The 15,578-nt window shown below is 44.5% G+C and overlaps 1 protein-coding gene across 4 annotated transcripts in view; it reads right to left on the bottom strand.

Moving 5' to 3' along the window:
- GALNT10 (polypeptide N-acetylgalactosaminyltransferase 10) overlaps positions 1-15,578 on the bottom strand; it is a 223,617-nt gene that overhangs the window by 84,608 nt on the left and 123,431 nt on the right. For all 4 annotated transcript variants that reach the window (XM_028106586.2, XM_028106585.2, XM_088023490.1 and 1 more), the window contains exon 4: positions 5,118-5,284. In XM_028106586.2, coding sequence (XP_027962387.1) covers positions 5,118-5,284 — 167 coding nt within the window. The remainder of the gene's footprint in view (positions 1-5,117; positions 5,285-15,578) is intronic.

The raw sequence follows: 15,578 nt of genomic DNA on the forward strand, positions 1-15,578 counted from the left end.
GATTGGGAGGGTATGAAAAAGGAAATGGACATGAAAAGACACTGGACACCAAACGAGACATACAAATGGCAGATAAGCATGTGAAAATATGCTCAACAGCAAAGGTCATAGGGAAATGCAAATTAGAACAACGAGACACTCCTACACACCTATTAGAAGGGCAAAAATCCAGAACACTGACAAGTCCAAATGCTGACTAGGGTGTGGATCAACAGCAACTCTCATTCATAGCTGGGAATGCAGAATGGTAGAGACACTTCGTAAGAAGAGTCTGGCAGTCTCTTACACAACTAAACATATTCTGACTATGTAATCCAGCAATTGTGCTCCTTGGTATTTATACCTACGTTAGCTGAAAACATGTCCACACAAAAACCTGTGCATGGATGTTTATAATCGGTTTATTCATAACTGCCCACACTTGGAAGGAACCAAGATGTCCTTCAGCGGAAGAGCAGATAAATAAACTGTGATACGTCCAGATAATGGCGTATTAGTCTGCACCAAAAGGAAATGAGCTACAAGCCATAAAAAGACAAGGAGAAACCTAAATGCATATTACTAAGTGAAAGAAGCCAATCTGAAAAGGCTACATAGAGAATGATTCCAGTTATATTAGACATTCTGGAAAAGGCAAAACTGTGGAGCCAGCAAGCAGGTCAGTGGCTGCCAGGGGCTAGGGGGAGGGAAGGATGGACAGGCAGAGCACAGGAGAGTTTTAAGGCAGTGAAATGATTCAGTATGATCCCATAATGGTGGATATATGTCCTCATACATTTGTCCAAACCCACAGAATATACAACACCAAGAGTGAACCCCAATATAAAACTATATATTTGGAGTGATAATGATGTGTCAAACATAGGTCCATCAATTGTTACCAATGGACCACTCTGATGCAGGTGCAGAGCACTGACAGGGCCTGGGGGCTAGCTACGTGTGGAGTGAGGGTGGAGGGGTGTATGGGAACTGTCTGCACTTTCCCCTTAACTTTGCAGCGAACCTAAAATTGATCTACAAAATAAAGTCTATTAAAAAAAAACAAACCCTGAGGGGGGAAAAAGCCTAAATGCTTATAGTCATTGCCTGCAGATGATAAGGTTATCAACAGCTCTTTTTGCACCTTCAACGTTTTCTCCTTCCCTCCTAGCCTGGGCTCACGCCATTCTCTCGGCCTCCAACACTCTTTTCCTCCCATGTCCTGGGGAGTAGTATCTACTTGTCCCTTAGGATTGAGTTTAGCTGGCATTTTCTCTGGGATGTCTTCCCTGACCTTCTCTGTGCTCCTCAGAGCCTGGATCTCCACCAACGGGCACACATTCCATGGTCTTACAATTGTCTCTTACCCCATCGGTCTGCCCTTCTAGATGTGAGTGGTTGGGGGGAAGTCTGTCTTAGTCCTGTTGCATTCCCTGCACCTAGTACAGCAGGCAGTACAATCAATTCATGCAATTTGTTGAATATACGAATATGAATTAAATCAGAACAAGTGTAGAGAAAAACAAAATACGCAGTACAAATCTCAGGGTTAAAGAACTGAAACAGTACAGTGCAAGTGGGGAATGGGCACCCCAATAGTTGTGGGGGTCCTGGAAGCAGACGGAGGCCGGGAGAGGAACAGACCCATATGCTCAGGGGCAGTGTCAAGAGTGGTATGTTGAAATGCAAATCAGGACAGGGCAAAATGGATGTCCTTGATGGGTCCCCACGACTGGCATGGTATGAGAGTGCAGGTCAGAATTAATAAGCCCATCATGGAAAGAGGACCTGACTCCGGCTTCATTGGTGAGGGCCTCTCCTGTGTGAGCCCGTGGGTCCAGCAACGTCCATAACCCTCCCAGCACCAATCACTGCCAACGATCCATCAACAGCTCTGCAAACACTCGAAACACTTGCTTTAGATTTCCTCCTAGGGAACCATTCCCTGTGCATGTGTCTGTTTGTTCCCTGATGGGGAGCTGAGCTGCGGAGAGTACTGTCAATGAGATTATATCATAGCCCTTCCTTTCTGTACCTCATCAGTCCAGGGAGCCCATCATCGTTCAGCTAAGGACAATAACCCTTTCCATTACTACATATCCTGTTTTTCTGCAACACCAACACTATTTGAAAGTGGGGAGGAGAAGGAGAAAAGGAATAGAAAAAAAAAAACAAATGAACAAAGGCCTCTATTGTTTCTTCTAACAAACAATCTCCCATCCAGGCAGTGTAATCTGGAGGCAGGTCTGCTCCCCTATACCCTCATCTCTCTCTCCCACTAGAGCAAAAACACCTCTATGTCCTCCTAATCCTCAAGCAAAGCTCACACATTTGAAGAGCTTTTGGACACCCCTGGAAAACTCTGCAGTGCTCTATTTGCAGGCAAGGCCAGGATTATTCTGGGGTCAGCATCAGCATCCAGTCTAGTCCCCAGTGCTGCCTGCACAAAGCTGGGGATCTTATTTCAAGCATTCATCTGCTCCAATTTTGTCTCCTACCCAAGGTCTCAACTCTTAGCTGAATTACAATTAGTTGCCCTGAGGAGCCTGGAGGAGACTCATTTTGGAGGAAAATGCCTTCTGCTGAGCAATGCCAATCTAGCCTGTAGTTAGCATCTGTGAATTTCAACTCTGAGAACTGCCTCTGCTCACATGGCCCAGAGAAATCTGTCTTTTATGATGGCCCACATTTGCTGTACTTCGGACAGGACTCTCCATAGTTCTGAAATTGTTTCTTCCAAATCTCATTTTTAAAACAATCACTGCTGAGTAAGTTTTCTTCCAAAGCTGCCTTAAGAATTCCTTCTTGAAACTAGAATAATGATTGCTTTTCTGAAAGATGCAGGTTGTGAAATCTGACAGCTACTGTGCGGGACTGAGGGGCATGACGTAGGAGTTGGTCTCTGGGTTGCACGCCTGATTCGTTGAGCAAAAGGGGCAACAATTAGGGGCCTGAGGTGTCATTCTCATCCAGGAAATGGGATACTATCTGTTCTCTTCCCTATCTGATTAGGGTCTGGCAATGGCACCACATTGGATCAATATTTTTGCTCTCTGGAGAAACAGATACGCTAGGAAAATGTCATTCTTATGAAATCTGCCTCTTCTTTCTCAAGACTGCCACATTCTTTTATTATTGGGGGGTGGGTGCATCATGTTATTTTGATCACTGAGGAAACTGGGATATTAGAGGTACACACCATTATAGTCCAGGATTGGACGTGTTTGATAATGAGCTCCTTATAGCAGGAACTCTGCTCTTTAATACAATGGAAAAGTAATTTATTGAGAAGTGTCCTTGGGGATAGAAAAGAGTATTGCACTTTGGCCGATGTTTCTCATAACCAGCTGAGGTGAGGAGGGACAGGCTGCCCCAGGAGCCCGGAGACGGGCTTCTTGTCCCTCCTCTGCAACCAGCCAGCTGTGTGCTCTAGTTAAGCCTGTCCACTGCTCCAGGCCTCGGGTTTCCCACCTGTAAAAGGAGCAGGCTAAGTGATATCTGTGATTATCACGCATTTTTAAGCAGTGCAGCTCCTCTTAGTGAACACCTTTTCAGAAACCAAATATAGACCATGCCAGGAGAGGGAGCTGAACAGCCCCCCCCCACCCCCCCCGCACCGGCGAGGTTTACCCTCCTGCTCACAGTGAGGCATCCCTGGGTCCTTACTGCTCTGAGATACACACTGAAAGCCAGCAGCCTAGATGGTCTTAAAATTCTTTTCTAATTGAGCAGGGAGAAACACTCGTTTCTAATCCAGCAGATGTGTGGTTTATTCTACCTCTGGAGGACTCATGCCCCATGACTCTCAGACAGGGACCCTACCAAGTGGTGTAGGGTCAACCCCCAGGACAGCTGATGCTTCAGAACACAGGTGACAGGGACCTGAGGCTGAGCACAAAACACAGGCTAGCACCAGCCATGGAAGGAACGTCTGTGTCTTCCCCAGCCACGGCTGTCTCAGTGGCTGAAGATGACCCTGCTGCTCGGGTGGCCGTGTGGCCGTGTGTGTGTGTGTGTGTGTGTGTGTGTGTGTGTGTGTGTGGCTGCCACGTATTTCCTTCCTTCCTCCCTCCTTGTTCATGCATTCACTAAGTCACACACAGTTATGGATCCCCTGCTCTAGACCACGAACGATCTAGTAAGGAGAACTGACAACAAACAGGCCAACCAACAGCCACACAACTACACAACTACACATGAAGAAGAGTGAGCAGTGCTGGTGGCGCACCTAACTGAAGACAGTGTGGGGGGCCAGACAGGGGAAGAAGCAAGAGGATGTGCGGGCAGAGGGAGCAGCGGGGGATGATCCCGAGGCAGGACGGAACCTGGCCTGCTCAAGGAGAGAGGGCCCTGCTGTGGTTGGTACCTTGATGGCAAGAGTGGATGAGTATAGCCCTGCCTACTGCGGCCGTCAGGTTCAACCACGGCAGCGAGCCTGCTCAGAGTAGGCAAGCGGTAGCTCAGTCTTCTCGGCAGTAGAATGGTGTCGCAGACACTGGAGAAGGGCTCACTCAACACCTTCTCTAATGCACGTCTCCCTTTCCTACCTCTCCTCAAGGGGCCCCAAATCAAAACACTTTCATTTCTAGCCATCCTGGCAGATAGGGATGCCTGGATGTCAGAGCTCTGGCCAAAAGTCTTTCCTGAATAAGAAGGCAAAATCTTGAAAAAGGGAGGCTTTGTTCTCTTTACCCTTCTTCCTTCTCCCTGTCTGAAAGGCAGACTTCCCAGAGGTACAGCAGCCATTTTGTGACCATGAGGATGAGGAAGCAGGAACAGAGAAGCCTGGTGCTTTGATGATAGCCTGAGGCAGCTGTACCAATCCTGGATCCTATTAGAAATGAATGAATGAATGAGCCCCCTTACTTGTTTGAGCTATTGTTTATGAGTTTTCTGTTATTTGCAGTTTAGTGCACTTCTACATCGATACAAACAGGATAAAAACAGAATCTATTTCATGGGATGGTGCGAGAACTAAATGAGATACTGTGTATAGGGCCAGGGTCATGGCCAGGCACACAGCAAGCATCAGTAAACAGTGGCCCACCTGTTGGTGCTGCTGAAGAAAACCTGTCACCCTTCTGGCCGGTCACTGAATGGAGTGTGGGGGGCAGGAAGCTGGGTGGGGTGGGCCCTACCTCGATCGCTGAAGTCGTCAACCAGCACAATCTCGGCGATCAGCTCCGGGGGTGAGCGGTTCAGCACGCTGTGGACGGTGCGCAGGAGGGAGGACCAGCCCTCGTTGTGGAAGGGGATGATGATGCTGGTGTTGGGGAGTGTCTCCAGGTAGCGTTTGCCATTGCAGCTAGAGGGAGACACGGGACAGGAGACGATAGGTTCAGCTCCCATCTTGCCAAGAGGACTCCACAAGCACACGGTTTGGCTAACTGCAAATGCCACTCCTTTCTAGACTTCTGGGACCACGAGTGAAAGCCAGGGACACTTCAGTCACTTTAGAACCTCCTTCCACTTAGCACCCCGAAGTCCTGTCTCCAATTCCTGCACACACGGTGGACAGGGATAGGTCTACAGGAAGCCCCTGACTCTGTACAAGAGCAGTTACAAACCCACGACAGCAGCCCTGGGGTTGGGTGCCCTCCCTCGCTACAGGAACATGGTTCCACGTGGAAGACAGCCCTTCAGTAACGCTCTGGCCTCTCTCCTCACCCCACGCACACTCCTCACCCGTGGAGGAGAAACCATTTATCCCCGAGTTTGGAAGCATCAACTGGGCTTCACTGGCTCAGCCCCCTCCGCTCTCCCTCCCTGGGCTCTACTGGCAGAGGGCACATTTTCACCTCTGCTCTCTACCAATGCCATGGTAAGCCTGGGGGTGGGAGGCCCTGCCCCGGTGGGCCTTTAATATCATTTTAACACCCAAGAGAATTAACATAGTTCCTTAATATCATCAGATATCTAGTTGGTGTTCAAGTTTCCCTGATCTTCTACCTTTCTGCAGTTATTTAAATCAGGATCAAGACAAGGCCCACATGCTGCCTTTCGCTGATGCACCTTCTAAGTCTCTTTTATCCCTACAATTTGTTTGTTGAAGAAACTGGGTCATTTGCACTGTCGGATCTCCTACAGGCTGCATTTTGCTGCTTGCATTGCTGTGGTGTCTCTGAATACGTTCCTCTGTCCACCCCTCTTTGGCTCCTGTAAATTGGCAACTAGGTCTAGAGGCTTGGCCTAATTCGGTGAGATATTCTGGCAACCTCTTTATAGTGGTGTGAGCCTCCTACAGGAAACACATACTCTTCAGTTGTCTTTCCTTTTGTGATGTTGGTGGCCACTGATGATCAATGCCTAAATCCTTCAGTTCATCAGGGGTTTGCAAAATGGTGATACTCTTATTCTGTCATTCTTTATTTACTAGCTGGGATACTATAATGAAGAAAAATCACCACATCAACTATTTGGTTGAGGTACAGGAAAGTATAGGAAAAGTACAGGAAAGACATGACACTTATTTTTTTTTAAAGATTTTATTTATTTATTTGACAAAGAGAGACACAGTGAAAGAGGGAACACAAGCAGGGGGAGTGGGAGAGGGAGAAGCAGGTTTCCTGCAGAGCAGGCGGCCCGATGAGGGGCTCGATCCCAGAACCCTGGGATCATGACCCGAGCCGAAGGCAGACACCTAACGGCTGAGCCACCCAGGCGCCCCAAGACATGACACATTCTTGATTGTCAGTTTTCAGAATGACTTGGTTCCCTACTATGTTCCAAAGATGGCCAATTATTTGTTTTCATTATGAACTCATAAATTTTTACATAATTAATATGTTTCAGTTGAGTGTAAATATTATTATTCTTATTGGTTCCCAAATAATACCATCTCGAGTCCAAGAGAGTCTTCTCAAGTTGGCTCCTAGTCCTTTGGATATGACCACAGAGTACTGATAAAAGATTACAAAAGATTCTCCATGCTTAACTTGTACATTTTCTGCCCCAACCTGGATCAGCCATTCTGCCAAGGAAGCCCAGGTCCAGATTATCATTGTGATCACCATTTGGATACTGCAATACGGGTGCTAAGGGCATTCATTACTACTGGGTTGGTTATGGTTTCTATGCCTTTACAGTGGTCAGAGCTAGAAATGCTTTATTTTATTTTATTTATTTATTTATTTTATTTTATTATTTTTTTATATTCTTTTTTATTGTTATGTTAATCACCATATATTACATCATTAGTTTTTCAGGTAGTGTTCCATGATTCATTGTTTGTGCATAACACCCAGTGCTCCACGCAGAATGTGCCCTCTTTAATACCCATCACCAGGCTAACCCATCCCCCCAACCCCCTCCCCTCTAGAACCCTCAGTTTGTTTTTCAGAGTCCATCATCTCTCATGGTTCGTCTCCCCCTCTGACTTACTCCCCTTCATTCTTCCTCTCCTGCTATCTTCTTCTTTTTCTTTTTTCTTAAAATATGTTGCGTTACTTGTTTCAGAAGTACAGATCTGTGATTCAACAGTCTTGCACAATTCACAGCGCTCACCGTAGCACATACCCTCCCCAATGTCTATCACCCAGCCACCCCATCCCTCCCACCCCCAACCACTCCAGTAACACTCAGTTTGTTTCCTGAGATTAAGAATTCCTCATATCAGTGAGGTCATATGATACATGTCTTTCTCTGATTGACTTATTTCACTAAGCATAACACCCTCCAGTTCCATCCACATCATTGCAAATGGCAAGATCTCATTCCTTTTGATGGCTGCATAATATTCCATTGTGTATATATACCACATCTTCTTTATCCATTCATCTGTCGATGGACATCTTGGCTCTTTCCACAGTTTGGCTATTGTGGATATTGCTGCTATAAACATTGGGGTGCACGTACCCCTTCGGGTCCCTACATTTGTATCTTTGTGGTTATTTTATTTATTTTTAAAAGATTTTATTTATTTGAGAGAAAGAGAGCGAGCACAAGAGGGGGGAGGGGCCAGGAGCTAAGCAAACTCCCCGCCGAGCAGGGAGCCTGATGTGGGGCTCAATCCCAGGACCCTGAGATCATGACCTGAGCTGAAAGCAGACCCTTAACTGACTGAGCCACCCAGGTATCCCAGAGCTAGAAATATATTTCAATGCATGCATCATGAGTTCATGCTGAAGTAATATTTAATAGATAGGACTACAGAGTTTTACTGAACCTTAATTTTATATTGCATGCCCTTTTAATTGGGATATAATTTACATACCATAAAATTCAATATAAGATGCACCCTGTTAAAGTGTATAATTCAGTAGTTTTTAATATACTCACAAAGTTGTACAACCAACACCACTATCTAATTCCAGAACATTTTCATTGCCCCTAAAATAAACTTCATATCCATTAGTAGTCACTACCCTTTATCCCTCCCCTCAGTCCTTAGTAACTACTAATTTGCTTTCTGTTTACATTGGTTTTCCTATCCTGGACATTTTATGTAAATGGAATCATATAATATGTAGCCTTTTCTGTCTGGCTTCTTTCAATGAACATCTTTTAAGGTTCATCCATGTTGTAGCACATATCAGGACTTCATTCTTTTTATGGCTGAATAATATTCCAATGTATGGATATACCATATTTTATCTATGTATTCATCAATTGATTGACATTTGAGTTGTTTCTACATTTTGGCTATTATGAATAATGCTAGTACAAACATTCATGTATAAGTTTTTGTGTAGACATGTTTTCAGTTCTCTTGGGTATATATACCAAGGAGTAGAACTGCTGGGCCATATGATAACTCCATGTTTAACTCTTCAAAGAACAGCCAAACTGTTTTCCAAAGTGGCAAGAACATTTTACACTCCCACTAGCAACCTATGAGGGTTCCAAATTCCCCACATGTTGACCAACAATTGTTATCATCCATCCTTTTGATTATAGCCATCCTAGTGGGTGTGAGGTGGTATCTCATTTGGTTTGATTTGCATTTTCCTAATGACTAATAATGTTGAGTATATTTGTCAAATACTTATTGGCCATTTGTATATCTTCTCTGGAGAAATGTCTAGTAAATATGCATTTTCTTTTTAGATTGTTCTTACTAATGTATAGAAATATGATTGATTTTTGTATATTGAACCTGTATCCTGCAACTTGCTGAACTCGCTTATTAGTTCTAATTTTGTGTATGTATGTATTCCTCAGGATTTTCTATGTATAAGACCATGTCATGAGCAAATAGAGAGTTTCACTTTTTCCAAGCTAGATGCCTTTTATTTCTTTTTCTTGTCTAATTGCTTTGGCTAGAAACTCCAGTACAATGTTGAACAGAAGTGGCAAGAGCAGATACCCTTATTTTGTTCCTGGTCTTAGAAGGAAAAGCTTGCAATCTTTCACCAATAAATATAATGTTAATGTTGGTTTTTCATAGATGTTCTTTATCAACTTGCTGAAGTTCCCTTATATTCCTAGTTTGTTGAATGTTTTTATAATGGAATAGTGTTGGATTCTGTCAAATGCTTTTTCTGCATCTACTGAAATGATCATATGGGTTTTGTTCCTCTATTCTATTAATAAAGCGTATTACATTGATTGATTTCCATATGTTGAACCAACCTTGCCTTCCTAGGATAAACCCTACTTGGTCATGGTGTATAATCCTTCTTATATATTGCTGAATTTGGTTTGCTAGTATTTTGAGGATTTCTGCATCTACATTCAAAATGGATATTGGTCTATAGTTTTCTTGTGATGTCTTTGTCTGGTTTTATCTATTTTATCTCTTTTGCTAAAAATCTAGGTTCTTAACATTGTTACTTATTTGCTTTTTCCTGTAATATATAATTGCTTCAGAAAAGCAATTCCAATATCACTGCTAACAATCTGATTTTATAAAATTTGAGATTCCTTTTGTCCTTCACTTCTTTTTGTCTGTGGGGTATATTTCATTAGAGATATTAAGGATTTTCCCAGGGCCCAGAAGATGGGACCTGAGGACCAGGCAGGCCCAGGGGGAATGTCAAAACTGTCTACTTTGTCTCCAGTCAGAAGCCAGGTATGGTAGGCAGAGTAGCAGCCCAAAGATATCTAAGCCTTAATCCCCAGAAGCTATGAATATGTTATCTTGCATGGCAAAGGGACTTTGCAGATGTCGTTAAGGTTAAGAACCTTGAGATGAGTTTGAGAAGCCTGGATTACCCAAGTAGGTCCAATGTAACCACAAGTGTCCTTAAAGGTAGAGAACCTTTCTGGCTGGCTCAGAGAGATGAGAAGGAAGGAGTAGAGAAGTGAAGTGTGAGAGGGACTCAACTCACTATTGCTGGCTTTGAAGATGGAGGAAGGGGGTCATAAGCCAAGGAAAGTGGACAGCTTTAGAATCTGAGAATGATCCTCAGTTGATGGTCAACAGGAAAACAGAGTTTCACTTTTCATAACTAGTCTGCCAATAACCCAGATAAGCAAGATTCCCCAGGGCCCTCAGAAGGGAATGAAGCCAGGCCAACACCTTGATTTTAGCCCATGTTGGACTTCTGACTTGCGGAACTGTTAAGAATAACTTTGTGTTGTTTAAACTGCTAAATTTATGGTAATCTGACAAGGCAGCTGCAGAAAACTCATACACGAAAGTCATCTTTGATACCTTTTGCCCAGTCTGTAAACATTATTTGCAAACACTTCAAAAGTAGAAGATTTCACAAAAAATTCTCATGAGTCTCACATGGCAGCAGTGGGTTGGAGTTGACAGTGGACACCCCTCTCCATGGAACAGGCGCTCTCTGGGTCCCCTCAGCCTTACACCAGAGCTGTTTCACTCCCTTACATTGCCTCCCAGGTCCCTGGAGACCTTTGAAACTGACAGCCTACAAGTAAAAGGCATTGTGGGAGGGAGCTAGCTCCACAAGACTGGTAAGAAGATTTTTGGAGAAAATGTGGAACAACAAATGTAACAACAAAATGTCTCCTTTTGTATGCCACTGCAATCCACTGTTCAACTGCCAAAATGCATTAGGGGCTCTCTGCAACCTCCTTTGAAACATCTCAAAAAATAAAATAGATTGGCAGATGGAGAGAGGGATGGACAGATATGTGATAAAACGGGGAGAGAAATGCTAACTGCAGAATCTAGGTGGTGGGAACATGAGCGCTCAATGTGCAATTCTTTAAAAACGTCTCTGTATGTTTGATAATTTTCAGAAAGAAACATTAGGGAGAAATGGGTCAAGGTCCCCAGTCTCCTTAGTTTCAAATTCTACCTCTGCTAGAGGCACCAAGGGAAGCTGGGGGTGGGGGGCGGGGACAGGAATGAACCCTTGGTGTCTGGCAGTGAGCTCAGTTCCAACTGTGTGGACAGGAACCCCCCTCGCCCCCGGCCAAATTCCGCCAGTCCAGTTCTGCTGGACAAGTCAGTCTCTTTCCTCTTGGGACCTTGGGACTTCTTTCACGTCCCGTCTTGCTCCTCTGTCTGGCTGGATGGTTTCTAGCCAGGCCTCACACAGCAGCCCTCTTCTGGCCCTTCCCCCGCTTCTAATCCCTTTGGTCACGTCAGCCAGCTTTCTCTGGGAGCCATCTCAAACTTCATTATGTGGGTTTTTGCAAATAAACGAAAGCACCTCTCTCTTAAAAATCCCTTTCCCTTACTCAGCTGGGTCCTCTGTGGCCAAGAAAGACAGCAATATCTAGTTTGCTACAGAAGTTCCTGCCTTCCATCCAATTTCACAGGAGGCTTGTTCGACTGAAGCAGGGTTGGGGGGGGCGGTTAGCAGTAATAAGCTGCCTGGAGTCCACGGGGCGAAATATAATAGAGCTATTACCCCGCAGAGAGGCCTGGCTCTCTAAAACCCCAGGCTGGGCCCCACAGTGTGCCAGCAGACACACAAACACCATCACGTATTAAGGGAAATAGGCAATGCCACAATAGACTAAATTCACTTCTAATTTGATTCAATCATGGAATTGCAGATTATTCATAACTCATATGAAAGGCTCAGCTTGGATCACAGCCTTGAACATGCACCATTTTTAGGGGGCCTGGGGACTAGGCTTTTTCTCCCTCCTCTATCCATCCACTCATTTACTTACTAAATAAACACACAATACTTTGACTTTTGCCAAGGGCACTAGTCATTAGTTGGGTTCCAGCTTAGTAGAGGCTCTTTGTTTAAATAAAAAATTGTCTGACATGCTGAAATCAATCCCTCCAGAATCCAGCGGGAAGTGTGATGCCACAGACCTGCCCACAAGCCACCTTCCTGTAGGGGAACTCATGCAAAAAGCCCCATCTTTCCTCTTCTTATGAGGCCTCAGATACGAGCAGGAAGAGGAGGCCTGGGGATGGCAGGGAAGAACCAGAAGGCCCCTGCCCCCACTGACACCCCCATCTTAGCAGTTCTCTTTAAGACCCGTCTGCATGTTGTGTCTTGAGATTTCACCACTGGATGGTGGAGTTATGCCCAGTTCTTAGGTGTGTGATAAACACAAGGCATCCCTGTTTCCGATGCCTTTAGAAAGTGGTCACAGAGAATGTGGTCTCCAGGAAGGGAAATTAGGGCACAATATTCCCAATGTAAGGAGGCTGGGTTCGGCCATGACCAGACAATAACAACTCTGTCTTCCCATGGTTCATTGTGCCTGATGGTTTCCAGAGCACCTGTCCTTCTCTCTGCTTTAATCTGTCCCAACCCTAGGGAGGGAGGAGAACCAGAGAGTACTAATCCCATTTCCCACAGAAGGAAAACAGGGACCAGACAGGTAAGGGACTTAGATCCAAGACTCAAATCTAAATAGTATTTGTTTAAAATAACGCTTATTTTAGCCATTCTGACAGGTGTAAAATGGTATCTCATTGTGGTTTTAATTTGCATTTCCCCGATGATTACTGATGTTGAGCATCACTTTACTCCTGTTGGAATGGCTGAAATAGAAAACACAAAGGAATAAGAAGTATTGGCAAGGATGTGGAGAAAAAGGAACCCTCTTGTACTGCTGGTGGGAACGCAAACTGGTGCAACCACTCTGGAAAACAGTATGGAGATTCCCCCCAAAATTAAAAATAGAATTACAGTATGATTCAGGAATTCCACCACTGAGTATTTACCCAAAGAAAACAAAAACATTAACTCGAAAAGATATATGCCCTATGTTTACTGCAGCATTATTTACAATAGCTAAGACATGGAAGCAACCCAAGTGTCCATCGATAAACAACATTATATCATTCAGCCATAACAAAGAATGAGATCTTGCCATTTGCAACAACAGGGATGGTCCTAGAGAGGATAATACTGAGTGAAACAAGTCAGAGAAAGACATACCATATATTTTCATCCATATGTGGGATTTAAGAAACAAAACAAGCCAACAAGAATAAAAAGAGACAAACAAAGAACAGACTCTTAACTATAGAGAACAAACCAATGGTTACCAGGGGGGAGGTGGGTGGAGGTGGGTGAAATTAGGTGATGGGGATGAAGAGTACGCTTATCGTGATGAGCAATGAGTCATGTAGAGAATTGTTAAATCATTATATTGTGTACCTGCAATTAATAACTGTATGCTAATTATACTTGAATAAAAAAAATACCACAATGTTTTTCTTGATGACAGAAGTGGTAACTGCTCGGGATAAAAGTCTAAAAAGCACAGGAAGGCAAATGAACAACTGGTAACAACAGCAACATCCTGACACTTGGGGCTGATCTCTGCTAAACATTTAGGGAATGTCTTCCTCTGCACCCTTCTCTGAACATGTATATGTTTCTATGACATGGCACATGGCAAACCCACTCAATGGCGATGCCCTCTTGCCTCAATATTTCTGGCCCCCGACGGCACCATAAAAGAGGCGCCTGTGGAGTTTCGGCCCTTACAGCTAGACCAGAGTAACGAGCAGGCGGCCCCTTGCACAGGCATGTCCGTCATCACCTGGTTTGCGGTCTGAGGAGGTCCCGCCTCAACAGTCACACATGCACAGTGTGAGGACAAAGGGCATGACCAGCGGTGTTCCCTGACCCACTGGGAAACAGTGAAAAGAGGAGAAACAAAGTGAACGTCCATCAATAGGGAAAGCTTAAATACAAACTAGGGAATACTGATAAGCAGTGAAAAATAAGGTGGAAGATGACAACGATGACAACCGAAAATATCTGTTAAGGATCTCCATTATGTCTGGCATTGTTCTAAGCGCTTTATATGCACAGAGTCATTTTATTTCATTAACAGTGCTCTTTTCGAGGTAGAGACTATCATTACTCCCATTATAAAGAGGAGGAAAACAAGCACAGAAAACCTAAGTAACTTGCCTGAGGTCAAACAGCTGGTGAGGGTGAGAGCCTGGATTGAAAACCCATCTGCCCTTTATACATATTAATACTTTTATATGGATAATGTAGCAATGATATTAATCGTACAGGCAAAAAGAAGAATGAAGAGATAAAAGACAAAAATTGAGGGAACTAAGTAGGAGCCTGACATCCTGGCTTCTAGTTTCTGCTCTGCCATGCAATAATCTAAGCCCCCTCTTCTTGCTGGATCTCAGAGAGAGACGCAATAAGCAAGTCTCAGGCACTTGCTTTGTATTCTTTTTCCTTCTTTGGTAATAGCATCCCGATTTTTCTTGAGGAATCTTCCACCCCTCAATTCTATAGGGCTCAGGGGGAGGTCCTTGCCTTGCCTTGAGGATGGGCAAGGGAGCCTGGCTCAGCCAATCAGAACACTCCATCTCTCCAACCACAGTGACAGTTCGCGGATGGGCACCTGTAAATCAGAGGACATCTTGGCTAAGAGAGAGATCCGCTCTCTTCTGCTGAAACTGAACATGGGAGGATATAAGTCTGGTCTGTCTGGGGCCACCGTGTGTGCTCCCTGTCTTAAAATGAATTTAACAGAGTAGAAAATAGAGGCAAGAGTTGGAAAGACGTTCCTACTGGCATCATTTAGGGACTCGGATCCAGCTATAGCTGAAGCCAAGCTCTGCTCCTGGACTTTTCAGTTATGTGAGTCAATACATTTTCTTAAGCCAGTCCGAGTTAGGTCTCTGTCACTCATCACTAAAATAATCCTTGCTGTTATAACTGCGTCATCTCTAAGCCCTCTCACTCAAATGAATCTGTTTTGGAACTAAGGATGGCTTCTGAAGGACAGAGGCAGAAATGGTCCCCCAGGAGTCACCTCTGATGTGCAGGGGGCAGCCTCTGTCCCCCACTGCAGAATTCTGCTCATCACTGACTGGGAGAAAGGGGCTGGGCTGAGAGGGCTGTTGTGAGGATGGGAGGCAGTGGGACGCTCGGGAGGTAACTGAGTCCATCTGTGGCTGAGCGGTCCCCAATTTAATATTCACCGAAAGATTCTGAGCTCTTGGGACACAAAGACAAATCTAATATACTGGCCCTTAAGATGCCCCCTCAGGGCTTAATGCTGGAGCACTAGAATATGAAAGAAAGGAAGTCAAAATCAAAGGGACGCATTTCAAAAATCTTCTCTCTGAGTCAACTTTGAATAGAACAATCCAATCATTTTGAAGGGAATTACAAAAGACATTCAATTCCCTAGCACAGGACACCATCCACAGACCCAGCTGAAATGCAAGTCAATTGAACAAACCTGATGTTGTATGTGTCTAAGGGAGCAAAAGTGCTCTCACCCTGGAT

The sequence above is a fragment of the Eumetopias jubatus genome, unplaced genomic scaffold, assembly GCF_037043125.1.
Source record: "Eumetopias jubatus isolate StellerSeaLion01/CBP00866 unplaced genomic scaffold, mEumJub1_p1.0 scaffold_5, whole genome shotgun sequence".
Lineage (NCBI taxonomy): Eukaryota > Metazoa > Chordata > Mammalia > Carnivora > Otariidae > Eumetopias > Eumetopias jubatus.